Source organism: Ahaetulla prasina, chromosome 6 (genome assembly GCF_028640845.1).
Source record: "Ahaetulla prasina isolate Xishuangbanna chromosome 6, ASM2864084v1, whole genome shotgun sequence".
Lineage (NCBI taxonomy): Eukaryota > Metazoa > Chordata > Lepidosauria > Squamata > Colubridae > Ahaetulla > Ahaetulla prasina.
The window spans coordinates 70218536-70237724 of NC_080544.1; the positions used below are offsets into that span (position 1 = coordinate 70218536).

At 37.0% G+C, this 19189-nt stretch overlaps 1 protein-coding gene across 7 annotated transcripts in view; it reads right to left on the bottom strand.

The window, feature by feature from the left end:
• Positions 1–11906, bottom strand: part of ANO7 (anoctamin 7) — a 55250-nt gene extending 43344 nt beyond the window's left edge. For 6 of the 7 annotated variants that reach the window (XR_009155807.1, XR_009155806.1, XR_009155809.1 and 3 more), the window contains exons 1-7: positions 11445–11906; positions 9587–9650; positions 8157–8317; positions 4789–4896; positions 3146–3285; positions 967–1024; positions 664–774 (exon numbers count right to left, since the gene is read on the bottom strand). Coding sequence is in view for 3 of the 7 variants with exons in the window: in XM_058188996.1 (XP_058044979.1) it covers positions 664–774; positions 967–1024; positions 3146–3285; positions 4789–4896; positions 8157–8317; positions 9587–9650; positions 11445–11729 (927 nt within the window). In the remaining 4 variants the exon portion in view is untranslated. The remainder of the gene's footprint in view (positions 1–663; positions 775–966; positions 1025–3145; positions 3286–4788; positions 4897–8156; positions 8318–9586; positions 9651–11444) is intronic. The other variant, XM_058188995.1, reaches the window with a different exon arrangement.
• Positions 11907–19189: the final 7283 nt, after the last annotated feature.

Sequence of the window (19189 nt, forward strand, 5' to 3'; positions counted from 1 at the left end):
TGCAGCAACGGAGTGTGCTTTTGTACAGTGTTCAGAGGCCGCAGAAGAAGTTTCTCCGAAGTTGCTTCAAGAACAAAGGCCTTGTGGGAAGTAGAGCAGCCTTGGATAGGTCACAGGGGCTTGTCAATAGAAAGAGAATACTGCCTGAAGGTAAAAGCAGCACGAAGCAGATCCTGGGGAATGGTAGGCCGTGGGGGAATTGTGCCATTCCCCAAGGCTCATGCACATTGGAGAATAGTGCAAGATAGCCTTTTGGAATGGCAAGGATAGTGCTAGGGCTGAATTCAGGGCCTGGTCTCTACTTCAGGCCCAGAGTTGGGCCTGCTGCTGAGTGTCGTTATTCAGTGTGGCCTAAATTAGGGGAAGGGGGGATAGAGCCTTGCTTCTCTTTTGTTTGGGGGTGGGGGATGACACACCAGCAGAATCAAGTAAGTCGTTTTCTGAATGTTTGATATGCTGAGCCCGAAGAGATTTGCTATTACTCTTCAGCGCCCACAGACTTTGTCTCATTAAACTGAACATATAAAACTATCCAAAATCACTAACACTTAAACTATTATGTTAGTCTGGAAACTAACTAGATGCGAATTTATGGCAGACTTTTCAAAAGCCACCTTCAATACAAGTGTCTCCTATCTGAGAGAGGACTGCTTGCAAACATACATCATGTAGTGGAAATGCAGCTGTGAAGACTTCCTCATTCAGCATCCTTTCTATTCCAACCTGCCCTGCCTTTGGATTGCCATAGGATGTAGTGGACAGGATCTCATACAGCTGAAGAAAAGCAAAGAAGAGTTAAAGTAAACCATACTTCGATTTCCACAGTTAACAGCAACATCACCCACATTACACATTTTAAAAGCTCCAATAGTCGCCCTCAATTATACTTAACATTAATATGCAGCACTATGATTAGCTACACATATATACACATGTTACCCTGCATTTGTTTCACTCCAAGCTTACTATTCTATGCCGTTGTGTACTACTGAAGAAAGTCTCATGGTTATCACTTCCACGGAACCTGGGGGGGAAAATCACTGATAAATTACCAGACATAAAACAGAAGCTATATAAAAGAGATACTGTGATATCCTAGCTATCATTTCCATATACCCACTTACTGGTTCTACTAATACCTAACATGAAGCCTGTTTTTGCTTTATCAATGGTTAATGTCACTGCACATAATGTTAAACTGTAAAGCTATGTGCAACTCTAAATGGCCGAATTTTCCACATGTTGCACTTGTTCAAAGCCTATTGCCTTATTGCTTGCTACAGAGTGTGATCCTAGTCTTACTCTGTTTGCTCTCCATTTTTTCTTCCAATGTCCACATTTATGAGAACAGAAATGAACTAGGAAAATTCATGGCTCTGGATTGCTTCAGAAAAAAATGTGATGGTTAAATCATGCTAATTTCATAAACCTTTAAGATGTGGTTCTACAGTACAGTTTAGGGCGAAAATTAAAAAGCTTTTTTGGGATAGGTTCGTACCATGTGCTAAGTGATAAGCAAACAAACCATATTTAGTGTAATGTGCTAATCAGGCTGCTATGGATGTTGCTTGGTTATTTCTGGCACAGCTAGGAAAACGCTGATTTTTGGAAGCCAATATACACAGCAGGGAGAATACTAGGAAAATTTTATAATTCTCTATTATGTCAAGAAAGCATTCAAGAGTTCTGGGCATTACTATTATGTTGGTGGGACAGGCATGCATGAAGCCACAGAGGCTTCTTCTCTACAACATTTATTGTTGCTGCCTGATCTCAAGGGTAAGGGACTATATTTACTCCATCCTTGCAAAGTGTAGGCATCCATGTAGACATTTAGAAGTGTCTTGCCTAATGAAAACACTAAGGACAGGCACATCTGCCTTTGGTGCAATCATGTAAAAAGTACTTTTGTTTTAAAGAATGGAAAAGATCATTTCACATTGCTAATGTTCTGTTTAAACTGCATGGATTGGTGGAATCCAGGCACATTGGAAGAGGACTCAGCTAAGAACCCTGCAACAGTGGTGGGTTTCAAATTTTTTTACTACCGGTTCTGTGGGCGTGGCTTGGTGGGCATGGCATGGCTTGGAGGACATGGCTTGGTGGGCGAGGCAGGGGAAGGATACTGTAAAATCTCCATTCCCTCCCCGATCCAGGGGAAGGTTACTGCAAAATCCCCATTTCATTCCAATCAGTTGGAATTTGGGAGGCAGAGAATAGATGGGGGCGAGGCCAGTCAGAATTTTTACTACCGGTTCTCCGAACTACTCAAAATTTCCACTACGGGTTCTCCAGAATTGGTCAGAACCTGCTGAAAGCCACCTCTGCCCTGGAGGATTAGAAACTGTGATCTGCAGGATAGACTGGCTGGAGCAGCATTTGCGAGGGTCAAGCCGGATGTCACTTGGGAAAAATACAAAGGTGCTAGAATTCCAAGCAGTGAAAAGTTAATTTTCTTTCTTTCCTTTCTCCTCTCTAGATTAAAAGCAAGTCAGAAAAGTGAAAGTACTGAATAAATAAGTTTGTGATCACGAGCACTTATATAAATCAGGATGCAAGGAAGAGATACATTTATGAAAAGATAAAAAGCCCTATATAGAACTGTATGTATAATCTGCTAAATCAAGATCACCATATATAATAGAAATCAATCCAAATTATTTACTTAAAAAGTACTATACTGTAGTATTAATCATCCTTGTACAAATTGTGGAGATTTTTGCAGTGATGTATCTGAAAAATCCTTAGTCTTTGCAGAATGCTGCTGAGGTCTAAAAAAAGATGAAGCATGAAATGCGGGTTTTTCTGAGAAACGTATTTGCAAGAGACAGGTTGATTTTTCTTTATATAACTAGATTGATGCTCAGCGTGATATTTTTTTTTTTTGGAGAAAAGAGCAAATATTGGGATATCACAGTTAGGCAATGTTACTATTGGATAACCATTTGTCTGAAATGGTATAGGGTTTCCTGCCTAAGCAGAGGGTTGGACTGAAAGACCACCAAGGTCCCTTCCAACTCTCTTGTTCTATTCTATTGTAATCTAATTATAATGAAATAGGGGATAATAACTCTAAGTTAGGAAAAATCAGTATAATTTGAAAAGAGGAAAGATCAAAGAAAGAAAACTCATACCAAAATCTTACCAGGGTAACTTGTTTGCTTTAAAATGACAGGTGTAGTTATCTAAGGGAATGTCAGGAACCTCCTCATAGAGTAAATTAGGGATGCCCAGTTTCATCAGAATCCTATGAGACCAGTTGATTTCAGGTTCAATGGGCATAGCCTAGGATACAGGAAAAGAAATATTCTAAACAAGAGGTCCCTTTGTCAGTAATTTACATCAGAGAGAGAGAGAGAGAGACAGAGAGACAGAGAGAAAGAGAGAGAGAGGGAGATCAGAAGTCAAAATTATTAAGTTCATGAACAAAAGCATAACATAAAAGAAGGGAGAGTTTCTGATAAAGCTCCCTTTACTCCATTGCAATCTTTTAAAATATATAATCTAATTTTACAATCACATATAGAAAAGTACAGCACATGAATCACAGAAAATAGGAACTAGAGATTGGCGAAAAGCTGTTTGTTCCAATACAACACTAATTTCCTATTTTATCAAAAGAAATAGTGATAAAACTATCACTGAAAAAATTAAAAGAGTGATGGGGAGAGGTGAAGTAAAGCAATAGAGAGGCAGAAAAAGAACAAGAGAACTTGTTTCTTTCTATGCTTTGTTTCCTCTGATTTTCACAGTTATTTTCTGGATCGTTATTTGTTGAATCCTGTGTTTGTGTGTGTGTGTGTGTGTGTGTGTGTGTTGGTAGATATTATATTGGAGGAATAGCATGTGAAGGTAGCATTCTCGTTGATACAGATATGGGAGCAGGGTAGACATCTGGAGTTGTTTCAGAGTCTGGTACCCATTTTGGTATTATCCTGCTGTTGTTGCTTGAGAGACTCTTCAGGCTGGGTGCTTATTTGTATGCAAGTAGGAGCCTGCCACCCAATGCCTGAATAAGTGCAGTATCATTTTCTAGTATGAGCTGTAGTTTATCAATAATGCATTAGTGTGACTTGAACAGTGAACTGTAGGTGACAACCAGTGGCTTTCAATTTCTCTTTTTCTGGTCTGTCTTTTAATAAATCCCCCTGGGAACTGGCTTGGTACTATTGTCTATTGATCTCATTGGGTGGGTAGTTCAGTTTTGTGAATATTGTTTTTATTCCATCAGTTGAGTATTTCTGTGAAGTGGGCAAAAACAAAGGCAGTTGCTGTGTAAAACGTGGTTCCTAAATCTTATGCTAAATCTTATGCTAAAAAGCAACATCTGTTAGAAAAGGTGCTGGCCAGGCTACTTTTGATTTTTTGATAACATAAATTAAATCAGTTCTTCTCCTACAATTTTTGCATATTTTTCCTTTATTTATTAATTTACTTATAGAAGCTTTTATCTTTGCCAAGCTCCCCAAGATGCTGGACAGTTTACAAAAGTAAATAAAAACAAAACATCTAAATGAATAAAAATCACTGTTCACAAAAGGAAGATACTGCAGAAGAGGGAGATGGACTGCCTTAATGTCAACTTGTAGTTTCCACATGGAGATAGTTTTTTTTAGTGAACTAATATTTACATAAGCAACTTCCTTCCAATCAACTGCAGTCTAATGTAATATAGCTAACAAACAACTAACACCCCAACCTCGTCTTTCTTGAGATCAGACTATAATAAATGATTTTAACTGGCAGCAAAGTTTGATCTATGGGTATTAGGTTCCACAACATTCTCACCTGCAAGGGGACTCTCAGCCTGAGGTCTTCAGCATAGTAACATAGCACACTCCAGGGAGCATTCAACAATATAAAGTGGATCACCTTCTTTGTATGTTGGGCTGCATGCTGCAAAAGAGACCATTAGAGTCACTCAGCTACATCAAAATTTGCTACTTTAGATTCCCTTAGAAAAATGTATTCAACTGGAAGAGGGCAACTATTTCCAAAATTCCGAAATTTTTCCAAAACACTCATGAGCAAAATAAGTTTAACAGCACTTTTCTGAACCAGAGTGCTTGTGTTACTAGTCCTTTCTGACCCCAATTATTACTAACAGCTCTATTGGACTGAAATGATTCTCTTTGTCAGCCCAATTTAAATACCATCATTCTGATATCAGAAACATATTAACAGTCCCAGATCACAAGGAGAGAAATGTTTGTAATCAGTGCATTCAAAATAGAATATGAAATAGCATTTAACAGAAAAAACAGAATTGGAAGGGATCTTGGAGGTCTTCAGTTCAACCCTATGCTGATGCAGAAGACCCTACACCATTTCAGACAAATGGTTGTCCAATTTCCTCTTAAAAATCTCCAGTGATGGAGCACCGACAACTTCTGAAGGCAAGCTGTTCTACTGCTTGTTAAGTGATTCTGGCTTCCCCATTGACTTTGCTTACCAGAAAGATGCAAAAGGTGGTCACATGACCCTGGGACACTGTAACTATCATAAATATGATAAATTGCCGAGCATCTGAATTTTAATCACATGACCATGGGGATGCCGCAATGGTCACAAGCATGAAAAATGGTCATAACTCGCTTTTTTCAGTGCCGTAACTTTGAATGGTCATTAAAAAAATGGCTGTAAATGGTTGTAAAATTCACTGTAAAGTGAATTTATTTGGCCAAGGTGAAAATATATACGTTGTAGTTTCTGTTGGCTATTATAGGAATTTCTTTTTGAGCAGGATTGAATATTGATGATTTAAAGACCTGATTATAAATGGAGAGAGATTTCTTTTGCTTTATTTCTTAGAAAAAGTCATAAATTGGAATACAAAATCGATTTATTTAATTAAGGTCAAAATAAATATGTTTACATTTCTGGTAATTCTTAACAGACACAAATGAAGAATTAGTTTTTCCAATTTGATTAAGGAATGAGATACAGGAATGATAAAATGTAGTAAGAAGAGTTTTTTAATTGAAATACTACCGGTATTAGACGATTGAAGTTGTTTATATCTTGTCTGGAGGAGGGAGTTATTATATATATATATATATATATATATATATATATTTGTTTTCTGAGGTTTTCACGGGTGTTTGTATATAGGTCTTTGGTTGTTCGGGTTTTCTCCCGTGTAAAATTGGAAGTGTCTTGGCGACGTTTCGACGAAGTCTCATTCGTCATCTTCAGGCTTCAGCTTCGTGCTTCTGGGAGCAATGTGTGATCACAGCTGTTTCTTCCTTTTAACTGCTAGTGGGGGTTTGAACTGATTGGATGGGGGTTTTTTGTGCTCTGATTGGCTGGGGGTGTGTCCTGTGTTGGTGGGGGCTTGGTTGTGCTCAGTTTAGTCTGTATTGCAGGGGGATTTGAGCTGGTGAGCTGCATAGCTGTTGTTTGGCTTTGTGGTCGTGCTACATCTTCATAGTGGGTGTCAGTCTGCTGCATGTATGGATTGGAGGGGTTTGAAATGGCTAATGTTGCAGCTGCGGTCTGGCTTCTGGTCCTTGGTCGTGCTTCATGATCAGTGTGGGTTTGGGTCTGCTTTCTGGGTGGATGTGCGGTGGTGACATCCTGTGTGGACCTCGTGAGTGTGGGTCTGGTGTCATTCCTCGTGTTAGGGACTCGTTTGTCAATAAGGCGGGTTTCCAAATGGCTGGTAGGCGGAGGTGTCATCTCGTTTGTTCATGCTGTGTGGGCGTTTTCTATCTCAATGGCTTCTCTGATTATTCTGTTGTTAAAGTGTTCAGTTTTGGCGATAGTTCTGGTCTTTTAAAGTCAATATCATGTCCTGTGACTTTAAAGTGTTGGACCAGGGAAGAAGTTGGTTCCTCTTTTTGAATGAGTTCTTGTGTTCTTCAATCGTGCACTTATTCTTCTGTTGGTTTGTCCAATGTATGTGGTGGGGCAGGCGGTGCATGGGATTTCATATACTCCTTGATTTTCTAACTCAATTTTGTCTTTGGGGTTTCTTAGGATGGTGGATATTTTTCTGTTTGTGCAGAATGCTGTCTTGATGTTGTGTTTGTGGAGGATCTTGCTGATTCTGTCTGTGGTGCCTTTTATATATGGGAGGAGGGCTGTGCCGTTTTCTTGTTCTCTGTCTTGGATTTTAGTGGGGGGTTCTTTTTGGATTAGCTTGGTAATCTTATTTGTTTGGAATCCATTGGATGTTAGTACGTTAGTGAGAGTGTCTAGTTCGGGTTTTAGGTGTTGTTCATCAGCTAAGCATTTTGTTCTGGAGATGAGTGTCTTGGCTACGGAGTTGATCTGTGCTGGGTGGTGGTGTGAGAGTGCGTGCAGATAGCGGTTTGTGTGTGTTTTCTTCTGGTAGATGGTGTGTCCTAGGGAGCCATTGGGTTTTCTGTAGACTAAGACATCCAGGAAGGGAAGTTGGTTATTAAGATTATGAAGGCCACACGGGAAAGAAAAACTTGACAACTTCCTCACACACCTCAATAGCCTACACCCCAAAATACAGTTCACCATGGAAACAGAAGTTAATAACCAACTTTCCTTCAGAAATCAACTTTCAGAGCACAGCCAAGCTCCCACCCAATCAGTTCAAACCCCCACTAGCAGTTAAAAGGAAGAAACAGCTGCGATCACACATTGCTCCCAGAAGCACGAAGCTGAAGCCTGAAGATGACGAATGAGACTTCGTCGAAACGTCGCCAAGACACTTCCAATTTTACATGGGAGAAAACCCGAACAACCAAAGACCTATATATATATATATATATATATATATATATATATTTATATATATATATATATATATATATATATATATATATATATATATTGTACTTGCACTTCTGTTTTTTTCTTTTCTTTACATTTTTATATCTCTCTTATTTTGTATTAATTTTTTATTGCTATATTTTTAAACTTTACTAAAATGATTTTAAAATAAGAATAAGGGTGATAAAATTATTTGGGCTGAAACCGAACTGAAGCAGTGCTGCACAGATATTTTAGAGATTTGTATGAGAATTATATATTAAAAAGTGGAATTGATATGAACTCTATTAATGTTGCTGTCCAAGAAAAAATATGAAAGTTTAAATTGAAGAGTGTTTCTCTCCCCAGTCAACTTCCCACCCACCTTCCCAGCCAACACTCTGTTGCTAGCAATCCATTTTTTTGCATGCCTTTTCAATTCTGATCCCCTTCATCTGGAGCTTATGCAGAAATTTCTCCCGCCATTCTTTGTGAATTTCAAATGATCTCTTTTGTTTGGATTTTGGATAATCATTCTCTTCTTTTTGACCCTCTGGATTCTGGCCATCTGATTCCCATACAAGGATGAAGTCTGTGGCAAAACACATAGACAGTAGAAATATTCCATTAGCCATTTTTTCAGGAGTAAAAAAAAATAAAAAGATAATCAGATACATTGATAATCTGAGATGCATTTGTAAAAATGGAGAATTACATGGAATCGACAAAAAGAAACCTCAAGATTGTTAAGTTTCCTCATGAATTTTTTAAAAAGTGCCTGTTTTTGCTAGCCAGACAGACAATATAAAATCACCAGAAAAACTGCAGCAATAGTAATTTAATTCCTAAGGAAAAGTATAAGAGGAAAGGAATAGAGATCCCAAAATATGTTGTATTCCACATGACAAATCTTTTGATATGGCATTGTACTTATGATTCTCTGAAAACTATATAAATGTTGAAGGAATGAAATTTTAAAAATGAATTCTTCTAATCTCTTTCCTGCACTGGAAATACAAGAGTCATCATTAGAACTTCAAGAGTCTGAGATCAAATCCAACTGCAGAGCAACTTTCTAGTCCTAATTAGAGAAAAGATCCGAGAAAATGAGAAGCAGTTTCTATTGCAGTCCCATGGGCCACTTAATGCTTTATATTTGGTGAGATAATTGGACACATGAAGTATGTAAGGGTTCAGTACATTTTCATTACATTGTTTTCCATTGAAAATGCCATTCCCTGTAATTATCTTTTATCCAGAAGGTGATTCTGCATGAAAGGAGGACAAATATTGAAAGTGGCTAAGGAAGAATATTGTGCCCGGAGGAAAAATACTGACAGTGACTAAGAGGTCCGTTAAGGGGATGTGCATTTATTTATACTCATTTCCTATGTTCATGTCCATACCTGTTATCTTGTACATGTTTGAAATAAATAAATAAATAAATAGGGAGTACTTTTTAAAGAGAACCAGTTTATTAGAAAAGGATTAAGCACACAAGAACACCTGCTAAACTCATCACTTTAAGGTGTATTTCAAATAAAACATGGAATTTGGGATCTCCCATTTCTTCACAATGTCTGGTTTGGACCTACACTTTTCATTAAACTTTTAGATGTAGAGATAATTCTATATAAATCCAGTTTCCAACCAAATTTTTAAAACATTCCCCTAGCCAAATTGAACATAAATCAACATTTCTGCAGTAACAGGACAAAGGACCTAGACATTTTACCAATAGCTACAAGACAACTGATTTCAGATAAATGGAAAGAGGCATGAAAGAAAACAAGTGCTCAGTCATCCTTTGAAAGGAAATATTGGTATTTTATGCTTTGAGGTGAGCTATTTCTTCACTTACCTATCCTGGTCTTTTCATCACTGAAGAAGTTTGCAGTGCTGTTTACAAGGCAGCCTTTATTCCACTGGGGGAAAAATATTAACAATCAATAGAAAAGCAGGTTAGCTCAGATTTCCCACTCCAGCTGAACTGATGGCAAAAGGAGATTAGACTGCAATCATGACTCTACTGATCAGTAGGTTGTTCTTGATTAGAAATTGAAAGATCCTCTTTGTGAGAATATGAGGTAGATTTAGGGTGATTTATTACTCTATCCCTGAGTATTTTCTTCTGCAGAGGCATTACACAGGTATATGTACACAGGGTTGGGCAACCAGCTAGTCTTGAGCTCCTTCTCTCCAGCTCAGATGTTTCCTCTGACCACTATTGTGAAAAAGAGTGGAATTGTTTCTTAACACTTTGAGGCAAGAAACAATATAAATGGGTAAGTAAAGTCACTTTTGATTTGAGCTTAGCTTAGATGATTTAATAAATTTGGCCCTTTTTATGGCAACTTTTATGACAACGGTAGAAAATTGGTTTGCCATTGCCCTATTCTATTGCAATAGCCACAGAAGTAGTCACCACATAATAGCTATGCTGATTTTAACTTTCCTATTTAAAGCAAAAGGAAAGGACAGATACATTACTTTTACTGTATATATGAATTTGCATGCACGCATATGTATGTATGTACAGAGACACAAATTCTATAGCCTCCTTATACATGTTGACTTAAAAAAAATCAACACCATGAATCATATTTAAATCATGAAATATTGCAACACTGTCATTCCAAAATTCAAGCTTGTTTCATCCTGCTGATGTTTCTAAACCTAGTTATATCAGAAAAGCCTGACTAAAAGATTCTGCCTCTTACTGATTGCATGAGAACTAAATAAATTGCATGAGAACTAAATAATTCCTCATTCTTCCCTTCCTTTCAGACAAGGAAGAAATGAGGGGGAAAGCACTTTTCTTCTTTAATTCTTTTGCCTATCAGCTAAAATATGCCCCTATTCTAACGGCCTATATCAGGGGTCTCCAATCTTGGCAACTTTAAGACTTGTAGACTCAGCCAGAAAATCTGACTGAGGAATTCTGGGAGTTGAAGTCCACAAGTCTTAAAGTTGCCAAGGTTGGGGACCCCTGGCCCAGTTTCAGCCAGTTCGCACCACTTCGGGAGAACCAGTTGTTAACTTTCTGAGCAGTTTGGTGAACTGGTTGTTGGAAGAAATCATTAGGGCAGAGAACCGGTTGTTAAATTACATGAATCCCACCACTGCCCTGGCCCATACTGAAGTCAGAATGCTGCTTTAAATAAAAAACTATGAATTTTCCTAATGAAGAGATTAAAAGACTTCCCATTGGGGAGAACAATCCAAGAGGAACCCTTAAACTTGTTGCTCAAGTTATTAAATCCCATTTTCTCACTCCTTTTTACTGAAGCTCTAGCTCTGTTTAAAATGATTCAAACAAGCAGACAATTGGTGGTTTTTTTACACAACTATTGGTTTATAAGACAATTAATTCTTCACTTTTGCTTATTTATTACCTTGGTTTTTAGCATAAACCTAACACTGGCAAATATTTCTCAATCAACAATTTTCAGTAAGTTCTTCCCATAAGACTGGTTAACAATTATGCATTTAAAAATTTTCCCCATCTCTTTTCAAAACCTAAACATCCTTGACTTTGCTACTTTTTTCTACAACTCTGCTTTCCATGGTACCATTTTTTTTTTAGAAACTATCGTTTCTAATTACAGTTTGACTCAAATACAAACATTAATTTCACTGGATTTTGCTCTTTTATTACTTTTTAAAGTTTTTTAAGATTTAAGAGTTAAAGATCTACAATTCATGTACTATTTCCTTACCTGTGGGACCTTAAGAGAGGTCGTGGATAACCTCCAATATCTGTCACCCTCCACGTTCTTCTGCTTGGACTGGTTAACATCCTTTGAGTTATGCTCAGAGTTGCCACCTAGGCTTTCATAAGAGGACAACTTAACAATCTTCTCGGGCCCAAAGGCCATGGTTTCATAAATGTACTCCTTTATTTTTGACTCAGGATTCTTTTTTAAGCTCCCATAATTGGCTTCTTTGAGATCATGTTCTTCTGTAAACAAGCTATCATCTTCTCTGTTCTTTCTTCGCTGCATCTTTATTCTTCATGCCAATGACAGGAAGAAATCTAGGATGTCTGGATGGTAAGAAGCAACAAACTGAATTTGCCCTTATAGTTCACAGAAGTTGTAGCTTTGTTTGCTGCAAAAGGAGTAGCCTCCCTTCCCATTTTTAGTCCTACTAGGATACTATCAGTGTTCACAGACTGAACTTGTCTAACCAGTCCTGTCACTTACAAAGGCAGAACAACTTCCGTGTAAATTTATATCCCTTAGGGGAGGGAAATATAGTGCAGATAAATGGCCAGAAGTTGAGTTTCAGGCCTCTTCTGTGAGAAAAGCAGAGATAGACACTGTCTTCTCAATTTACATCTTAAGCAGATGTCATTGTAAAAATAACCACCTACTTACTAAATGTTTCACTTTATATGAAAATATTTGGGACACTAGGAACAAAGGAAATAGCCCAATGCTATCACTGACAAAAGAGTCAACACCACAAACTCTTTATGGATAATGGCAGGTAAACTATTGAATCATTATAGATTTTAAATCTCTGTTTCCAATTTAAAACACAATTACAATAATTTTTTAATATAGAATCTTAACTCCTATATGCTCAAATTGGTATATAGTCAGATTCTCAAGCAAACATTATTTTTAAAACTCCTTCAAAGATGACTGGAATTCTAATTTCATAAAATGGGGATAGGGTAAAACTGCTGCTATGGGGAGGCAGGCCCAAACTGTTAAGGGATTTATGATATCAATCTTTGTGTTATATGTTAATGCACACATTTTGAATTTAATATGGAAAACTATATGATGCCAGTGAACTTTGCATTTACTCCCAATGGAAAGCACCCCAAAGAGATCTGGCTGTTACATTCTGGACTTGTTGTAATTTCTGGGCCTCTTTTAAGATCATTCCTCATAGAGTTCATTACCATAGCCTGGAAGATAACCAGCATACAGTCAGCTTCCTCTCTCTTTTTCATTACTTTTTGCTTTTGTATTTTATACACATGTAAAGGGTATCTTTCTGCTACTAATACTGGATTATTTTTTGTGCTAGGTTAAAAAGTATTGTTTCAGTGCCATTGTTACATTGTAACGTTCACTAAATGGACTGTTATAAGTCAAGGACTATTCGTACTACAAAACAGTAAGGTAAAGGTAAAGGTTCCCCTCGCATATACGTGCTAGTCATTCCCGACTCTAGGGGGTGGTGCTCATCTCCGTTTCAAAGCCGAAGAGCCAGCGCTGTCCGAAGACGTCTCTGTGGTTATGTGGCCGGCATGACTCAACGCCAAAGGCGCACGGAACGCTGTTACCTTCCCACCAAAGGTGGTCCCTATTTTTTCTACTTGCATTTTTACGTGCTTTCGAAACTGCTACAAAACTGCTACAAACAAAACAGTACTGTACAATTATTGTGTATTACAAAACAGTACTGTACAATTTACTGGAAAATGAAGATTATATAAAATAATACAAAATAAAGATGGACACTGGTAAGAGATGCTGAATGAGATGCCAAAAAGGTATTAGATGGAGCATTGGCTCTGGGGGTAAGAAGGTCAAAGACCATACAACAATAGTGTCAGACAGAGAAGATATGGCAGTGGAGGGCCTGATGTTATAGAAGTAGGATTTGCACATTGGTGCAGGTTCTTTTTTCTAAAACAGTAGCCCTAAGTATGAGATTGAATGGTTGAATCATTGGGCACCTTGTAAATATCTGCCTCTGTAAATATCACTTCTGTATAGAGGAAATACCTAATCTATTCATACCACTTAGAGTGTTTTGGATTGGACTGGAGTTTAAAAAGTGTTGATATTAGTGAACAATGAAGGAGATATAACCCTATCTGAAATCTGGCTGGCTGGGCTTCATGTTCTGCAGTATCTATAATGATAAGATTTGGGAAAAGTTGTGGTAATTCATGTGATTGTGGCAGTAATTAGTAATACTGCCCCAGAGATAAATGGATGTGGGATACAAGGTCAGCTCGAGATGCCGCTAGTGTACTGGCTACCCTCTTGTCCAGCAGTGGCTCTTCTGGAGCTCCTCAACTTCACTGATTGAGTGTAATTGGATTTGCCCAGAACTTTATTAATCAGTGCTTTCAAGCTCTGTGTCATTGGGTTGAGTCTATGAACCCTAGAATTTCATAACCTCCAGGTGACCATAAGCTTGTCTTGGGTAATCTTGCCTCAAATCATAAGAGTGATTTCATGCAAGATCTGATTTTTATTTTGGGGCAGGAATGACATGATCTGAAGAAGGAGGACTTTATATCTGTTCTTTCTGTGGCCAGGTCACTTTTCGTCAAGATTGTGAGTACCATGACTATTCAAAGGCCATGGCCAATTAGGATAGCCCACATTGGTTGGCTGATGGATTATGAAAGTTTTCTGAAGCCATCTGGGAAATTCCATCTATGTTAAGCTTAGTTACCTCTAGTGATTCAATCACTTGATAGTAATTGATGATTGATCACTTGATGGGTGGTATATAAATGTAATAAAGTAAATAACTATAGCTCTGGATGAGATTAATTAAGAATGAGATTGCCTCTTTCAACTCACCAATCCTGATTAGCTCCCTGGTTCTCAGAAAAGCTACAGGAGCTGAAGTGAGTGTAAAGACACCTATTAAGACAAAAGCATAAAATCAAAAGTGAATACAACTGAGCACTGCTACACATCAGATTCAGGTCTATACAGAGTAACAAGGGAAACAAAGCATCTGTAATGTTCCTCTCTCATTGCAGCGTCACCTGATTACTCTATTCAAATAATCCAGAGTGTTTTGAAGGGAGGGGAAGGATAACATTATTACAACCAATTGTGATGCTTTTGTGGGTTTCTTTGCAGAAAGCTACTCATATTTGTTCAGGGTTTAGATGTCAATCGGGCAGTCACGTCAATAAATAGGCAATATTTTGCAATGCAGTTTTTCTTTGACTGTTTGGAATTTGCGAAGTGTGTAAGGCATTTTATTTTACGATCTCAATCAACTGTGGAATGGACCCACGCCCAATCTGACTCTCATCAAGGAGCTAAGGGTGTGTGTGTGGTCAGGTGGATTCAGAAGTGACATCATCTGAGGCGATGAGGTGCTGTGTTCATTGAAAGAGGCAGTGATCCTCCACTTGAAGAGACCATTTCTTACTCCAGCTCTATTGAATAACTAACACCCAGAAACCAACTTTTCCTTTTAGGGAAAAATTGTTGGCATGGTGGAAAATCAGCTAAATCAGGATCTCTCTAGGATCCTCTTAGCATATTACACAATATCCAGAGCCTGCCTTCTGGTTCACAGTCATCAGTCATGGAGGGGGACCCTTGATCAAACTATCTAAATGTTCTGGCAGAATCATTTTGGACAAGATGGGAATATTTCTCTCAAGATTCCAAGAGACAATTCTGCCAGATAGTGGAAGGAGGTAGCTAAGGCTCCATTTAGGGAGTTCTCTTAGTAACAGTTTAAAAACTCCATATCCAGTTGATGCATGGTGAAAAGTTTGTAAATATTTCATCTAAGGTTTAATTAATATTTTAAAGGGCCTTAATTCTTGCTGTGCTATTTTCATTTCAGGAGGCAGACTATTTAGCATTGGTTGGATATTTTAAATTCAGCTTTTATACAGCAGTATGTGTGCCAAGAACTTAAGAGTTTCTGCCCGGGTGTCCACGGGGAAGAAAGATGAACAAATGATGCCATGAGCATTGTTATCAACACAGAGATCATTTGTATCACTTGTTCAATAATATCATGATATGCATGGTATCACTGAGGCTTCTAACAGATGTTTAGGAATATCTGTCTCTTCTAACAAATATTGCATTAGCACAATATAGCTTCTCTGTAAGTTTACTGAATTAACTCAATTGTCTTGTGCCACATAAAACATTGTCTTATCCTGACTTAGATTTATACAATACATCAAGGCAGAAAGAAGGATTATTATATTTTATAATTATAACAATTATAATTTATCCTGGTGTATTATATAAATTTAAACTGAACAATTAGTCTAAGATGGTTCTCATCCCATCTATCAAATGTCAACTCTTACAAAATCTTATTGCAAGCTTGGAAATGCACAGCACACATGAAATCCAGTCCCATTTCAAAAATGCTAAAACACATCCTGCATGGCACACATGACTCAGAAAGCTTCATTTCCCAACAGTTCTTCCTCCCTGCCTCCATTCATCATTCACTTTGTTGCAGGCCAGAGACTGTTTTATATAAAACTGAAGAAATCTACAAAATAGGCAGACTTACCAGATTAAGTCCAGAGAAATGTAAAGAAATTTTTTTTGCAATTGTGTAATGTTGCAATTTTTTTTCTTTTTTTGGGGGGGAGGAAGAGTTTAATAATTCCTTCTTCCTTTTCCGCTTCCAACCAGATAACTCCTCCCCAAAGCCCAACAGTAGAAATGTTGGGAAATGAGGGATTGAAGTAAACACAACAAACATACACAAAAGAAATATACACTAAAGTACTTGCTCTCAGCAAAAGCATTGCAGAACCGTTGCTAATTAAACAACTTTTCTAAAGTAAATTTTTGGTAATCACACAAATCGAGTGTGGGAGTAATCAGATCTGAATTTCCCCAAAATTTCCCACTATGGATTTTTTATTTTCTTTTAGCAAACCACCTGGGAAGTATTTTTCAACTGTCGCATACTGAGGCCAGTATTGTATTACATGTTTTTTAAAAAGGAGAAGCATTACAAGAAACACACTAGAAGAATGCCTTTCAGTTTTCCACATATGAACAAATCTTTAGCTAAAAACAGGGAGGGGAGGAATTTTGGAAATAGATTTGGGGATAAGCAGCTCTGTACACACTTTTGTATTGTGTCAATGCAAATTATGCATCATATATAACAGACATTCTTGTTGTGTACAAAACTACCTATTGTTGTGATGGGCTTATTGCACCTGTACTCTCTTTCTCTGGGTTGAATGATTATCAGCTGACAAGTCCATCTGACAAATTTGAGACATTCCATGGAAATGCAAAGGATGCTCAGTACTGTATATCATGTTGCTAACTTCCTGTCTTTGTCTTCACTTGTCTTTACTTTAGAAGACAGCAAATGCCACTGATTGGCAATGCCTTGCTGACATTGTACAACATATACTCCAGCAGAATTCTGCTTTGGTTAATACATGGCTGTGTGCATAAGGTGGGGTAATCTCAAACTTGCAGTTTCTCCAGAGCACTCCTGTTTAATAGCTTTTAGCAGACCTTGCCTTTGTTTGATATGAGGGTGTGAATTTGCAGATCCATGCGTAAACGTAAGCAGACACATTTTATCAAAGTTTTTCTTAAAGGAAATATATAAAGAAAAAACACATGTATAAGAAAAAGGAGAGGAGAGACAGATTTCACACTTCAACCATTTTTTCCTGCTGTGTAAAAGAAAAGATGTAGGGAGAAAAAAAATGAGAACAATGTAACAATTGAAGATAACAGAGAAGCCACTGATTAGCCTCTCTCTCCATATCCTCATCCCCAATATATATTTTATTAGATTATAAACCTGTAGAAAGGGCTGACCTCACTTAGAGTTTTAATAAAGCAATAGTTGAGCTTCAATAACAATATAGAACTATATTGTAATTAAATATTTGGCCCATATTAAACTTTCCAAACGGGGTAAGCAGCAAGTTTTTAAGATCCTAGTGAGAACATCTGGACAGAGGTTATAGAGATCATTCTGGTTTCAAGACAAAGTTGTATTCCTACCTAAATTGTAGAATTTCTATTCATCATTATTGTAATAATCCTATTTCACATTTACATGTACAGATTTATGTAATGTTTGCATTTAGTTTTTATTGTATTCTTCCTATTTGGGAGCACTGCATTAATCGTTCACCTAGTTTCTCATTATCAGTGCTATTCTAAGCATTTTTGCTGAAACCTGATTAGAATATACATGTATATATGCTTATGTGTACTTGTGCACAACTGAAAAAAACAGCTTCTGAGATATTAAAGTGAATGAAAATTAATAATATAGTGAAATGGTGAGAATTAAAGAATCAAGTTTACAATAATCAGAACAGAATCATTTAGAATGTGAATTGTAAGGGGCAGTTTAAAATTTCATACGCTTTTTAAAAAGGCTCCACTGGAAGAGAGTTGTAAAGTGTAGAGCAAGAAAGACGTTTGGGCAAAATATTATCCTACTACTGACATTTGGGAAAGGAAAAACCGCATTTAAAATTTAAAAGGTAATTGAATAAAAGGACATTCTCTTGGTCGGGAAAAAATATGTAAAAATCTCAGGATTTCTCACACTGCCTAATTTTCCTTTATGTATTTCAAAGGACTGCTTTTGCCAAAGGAGTGCACAAAATTGTAAACCTAATACAAAACCTGGGAGATATCAATGGCTCTTTGCTTGCAAAGCTCCCAAACCAAGACATAAAATGCTCAATTATTGCAGAGTATAACAAATAGTCTAATCATCTTAGTGCATTTCCTGAACCGTTTTGCCTGTCTGATGTTCAGAAGCATAGACTACTAATATAAAGATAAAAATTTGGAGCAGAAATTGGTGATTTGACTAAAACTTGTCAAAAGGCCTAAGGCAGGTCAAAACATATTAGTTTCAAATTGCAAACTGCATCTTAACTGGCTAAATAGATCTATCCTATAGAGTTATTAAACCTTACCTTCTGTTACTGATAGAATTCTAATGCCATCATTTATGAGATCATAACTGAAGAATGATGGAGTGCCTGGCATTGGAGGATTACAAAGTAATGCCAACAAAGCAAGTTTAGAGCTCCTCTTCAAACAACAGAAAAACATTTAAAAGGAGTCCAATTATTTTCCTTAAAGGTAGCAGCAGCATATTATAATTAATAATTTGCCAAAGCAAAGAATGCTTTATTTCAAGAAAATTTTTAAATGGGCATACATTCAAATAAACCAATGGAAATCCTGAAAAATTTTGCAAAACCGGTGACATTGATGATATAGATATCAGTTAAAAATTTTCAAACTAGGCATCTTAATGTAGACATTGGAAAAAATATATTTTTAAACATCAAATGTAATAATTTCTGTTCTATAAATACTAATGTGGGATCAAAACAGATTTCAGAACAATTTGTCTAGATGACCAGAGATTTCAATCAATAAATTTTTGCAATATTAGTATAAAGAGGCTGGAACAGTTTTGTTTTTTTTTACATTTAAAGCCACTATATTATCATCAGTTACCCTAGACAGGCAATCTGCTGGCTTCTGGATGTATTGGGCTTACTGTTGCCATGCTAGTTAGGGATGAAAACTGGAAGATCAAAATATTTAGAGAAATACAATTGACTATTCTTGATTGTATTTGGAATGATTGGGTGTTTTTTTTATAGAAAACATTCAAAAGCATGATTGTTTAAGCTCAGCTGTAATATTCATCAATATAGCACTCTCTGTTACTTGGAAAAAAATGCAAACAA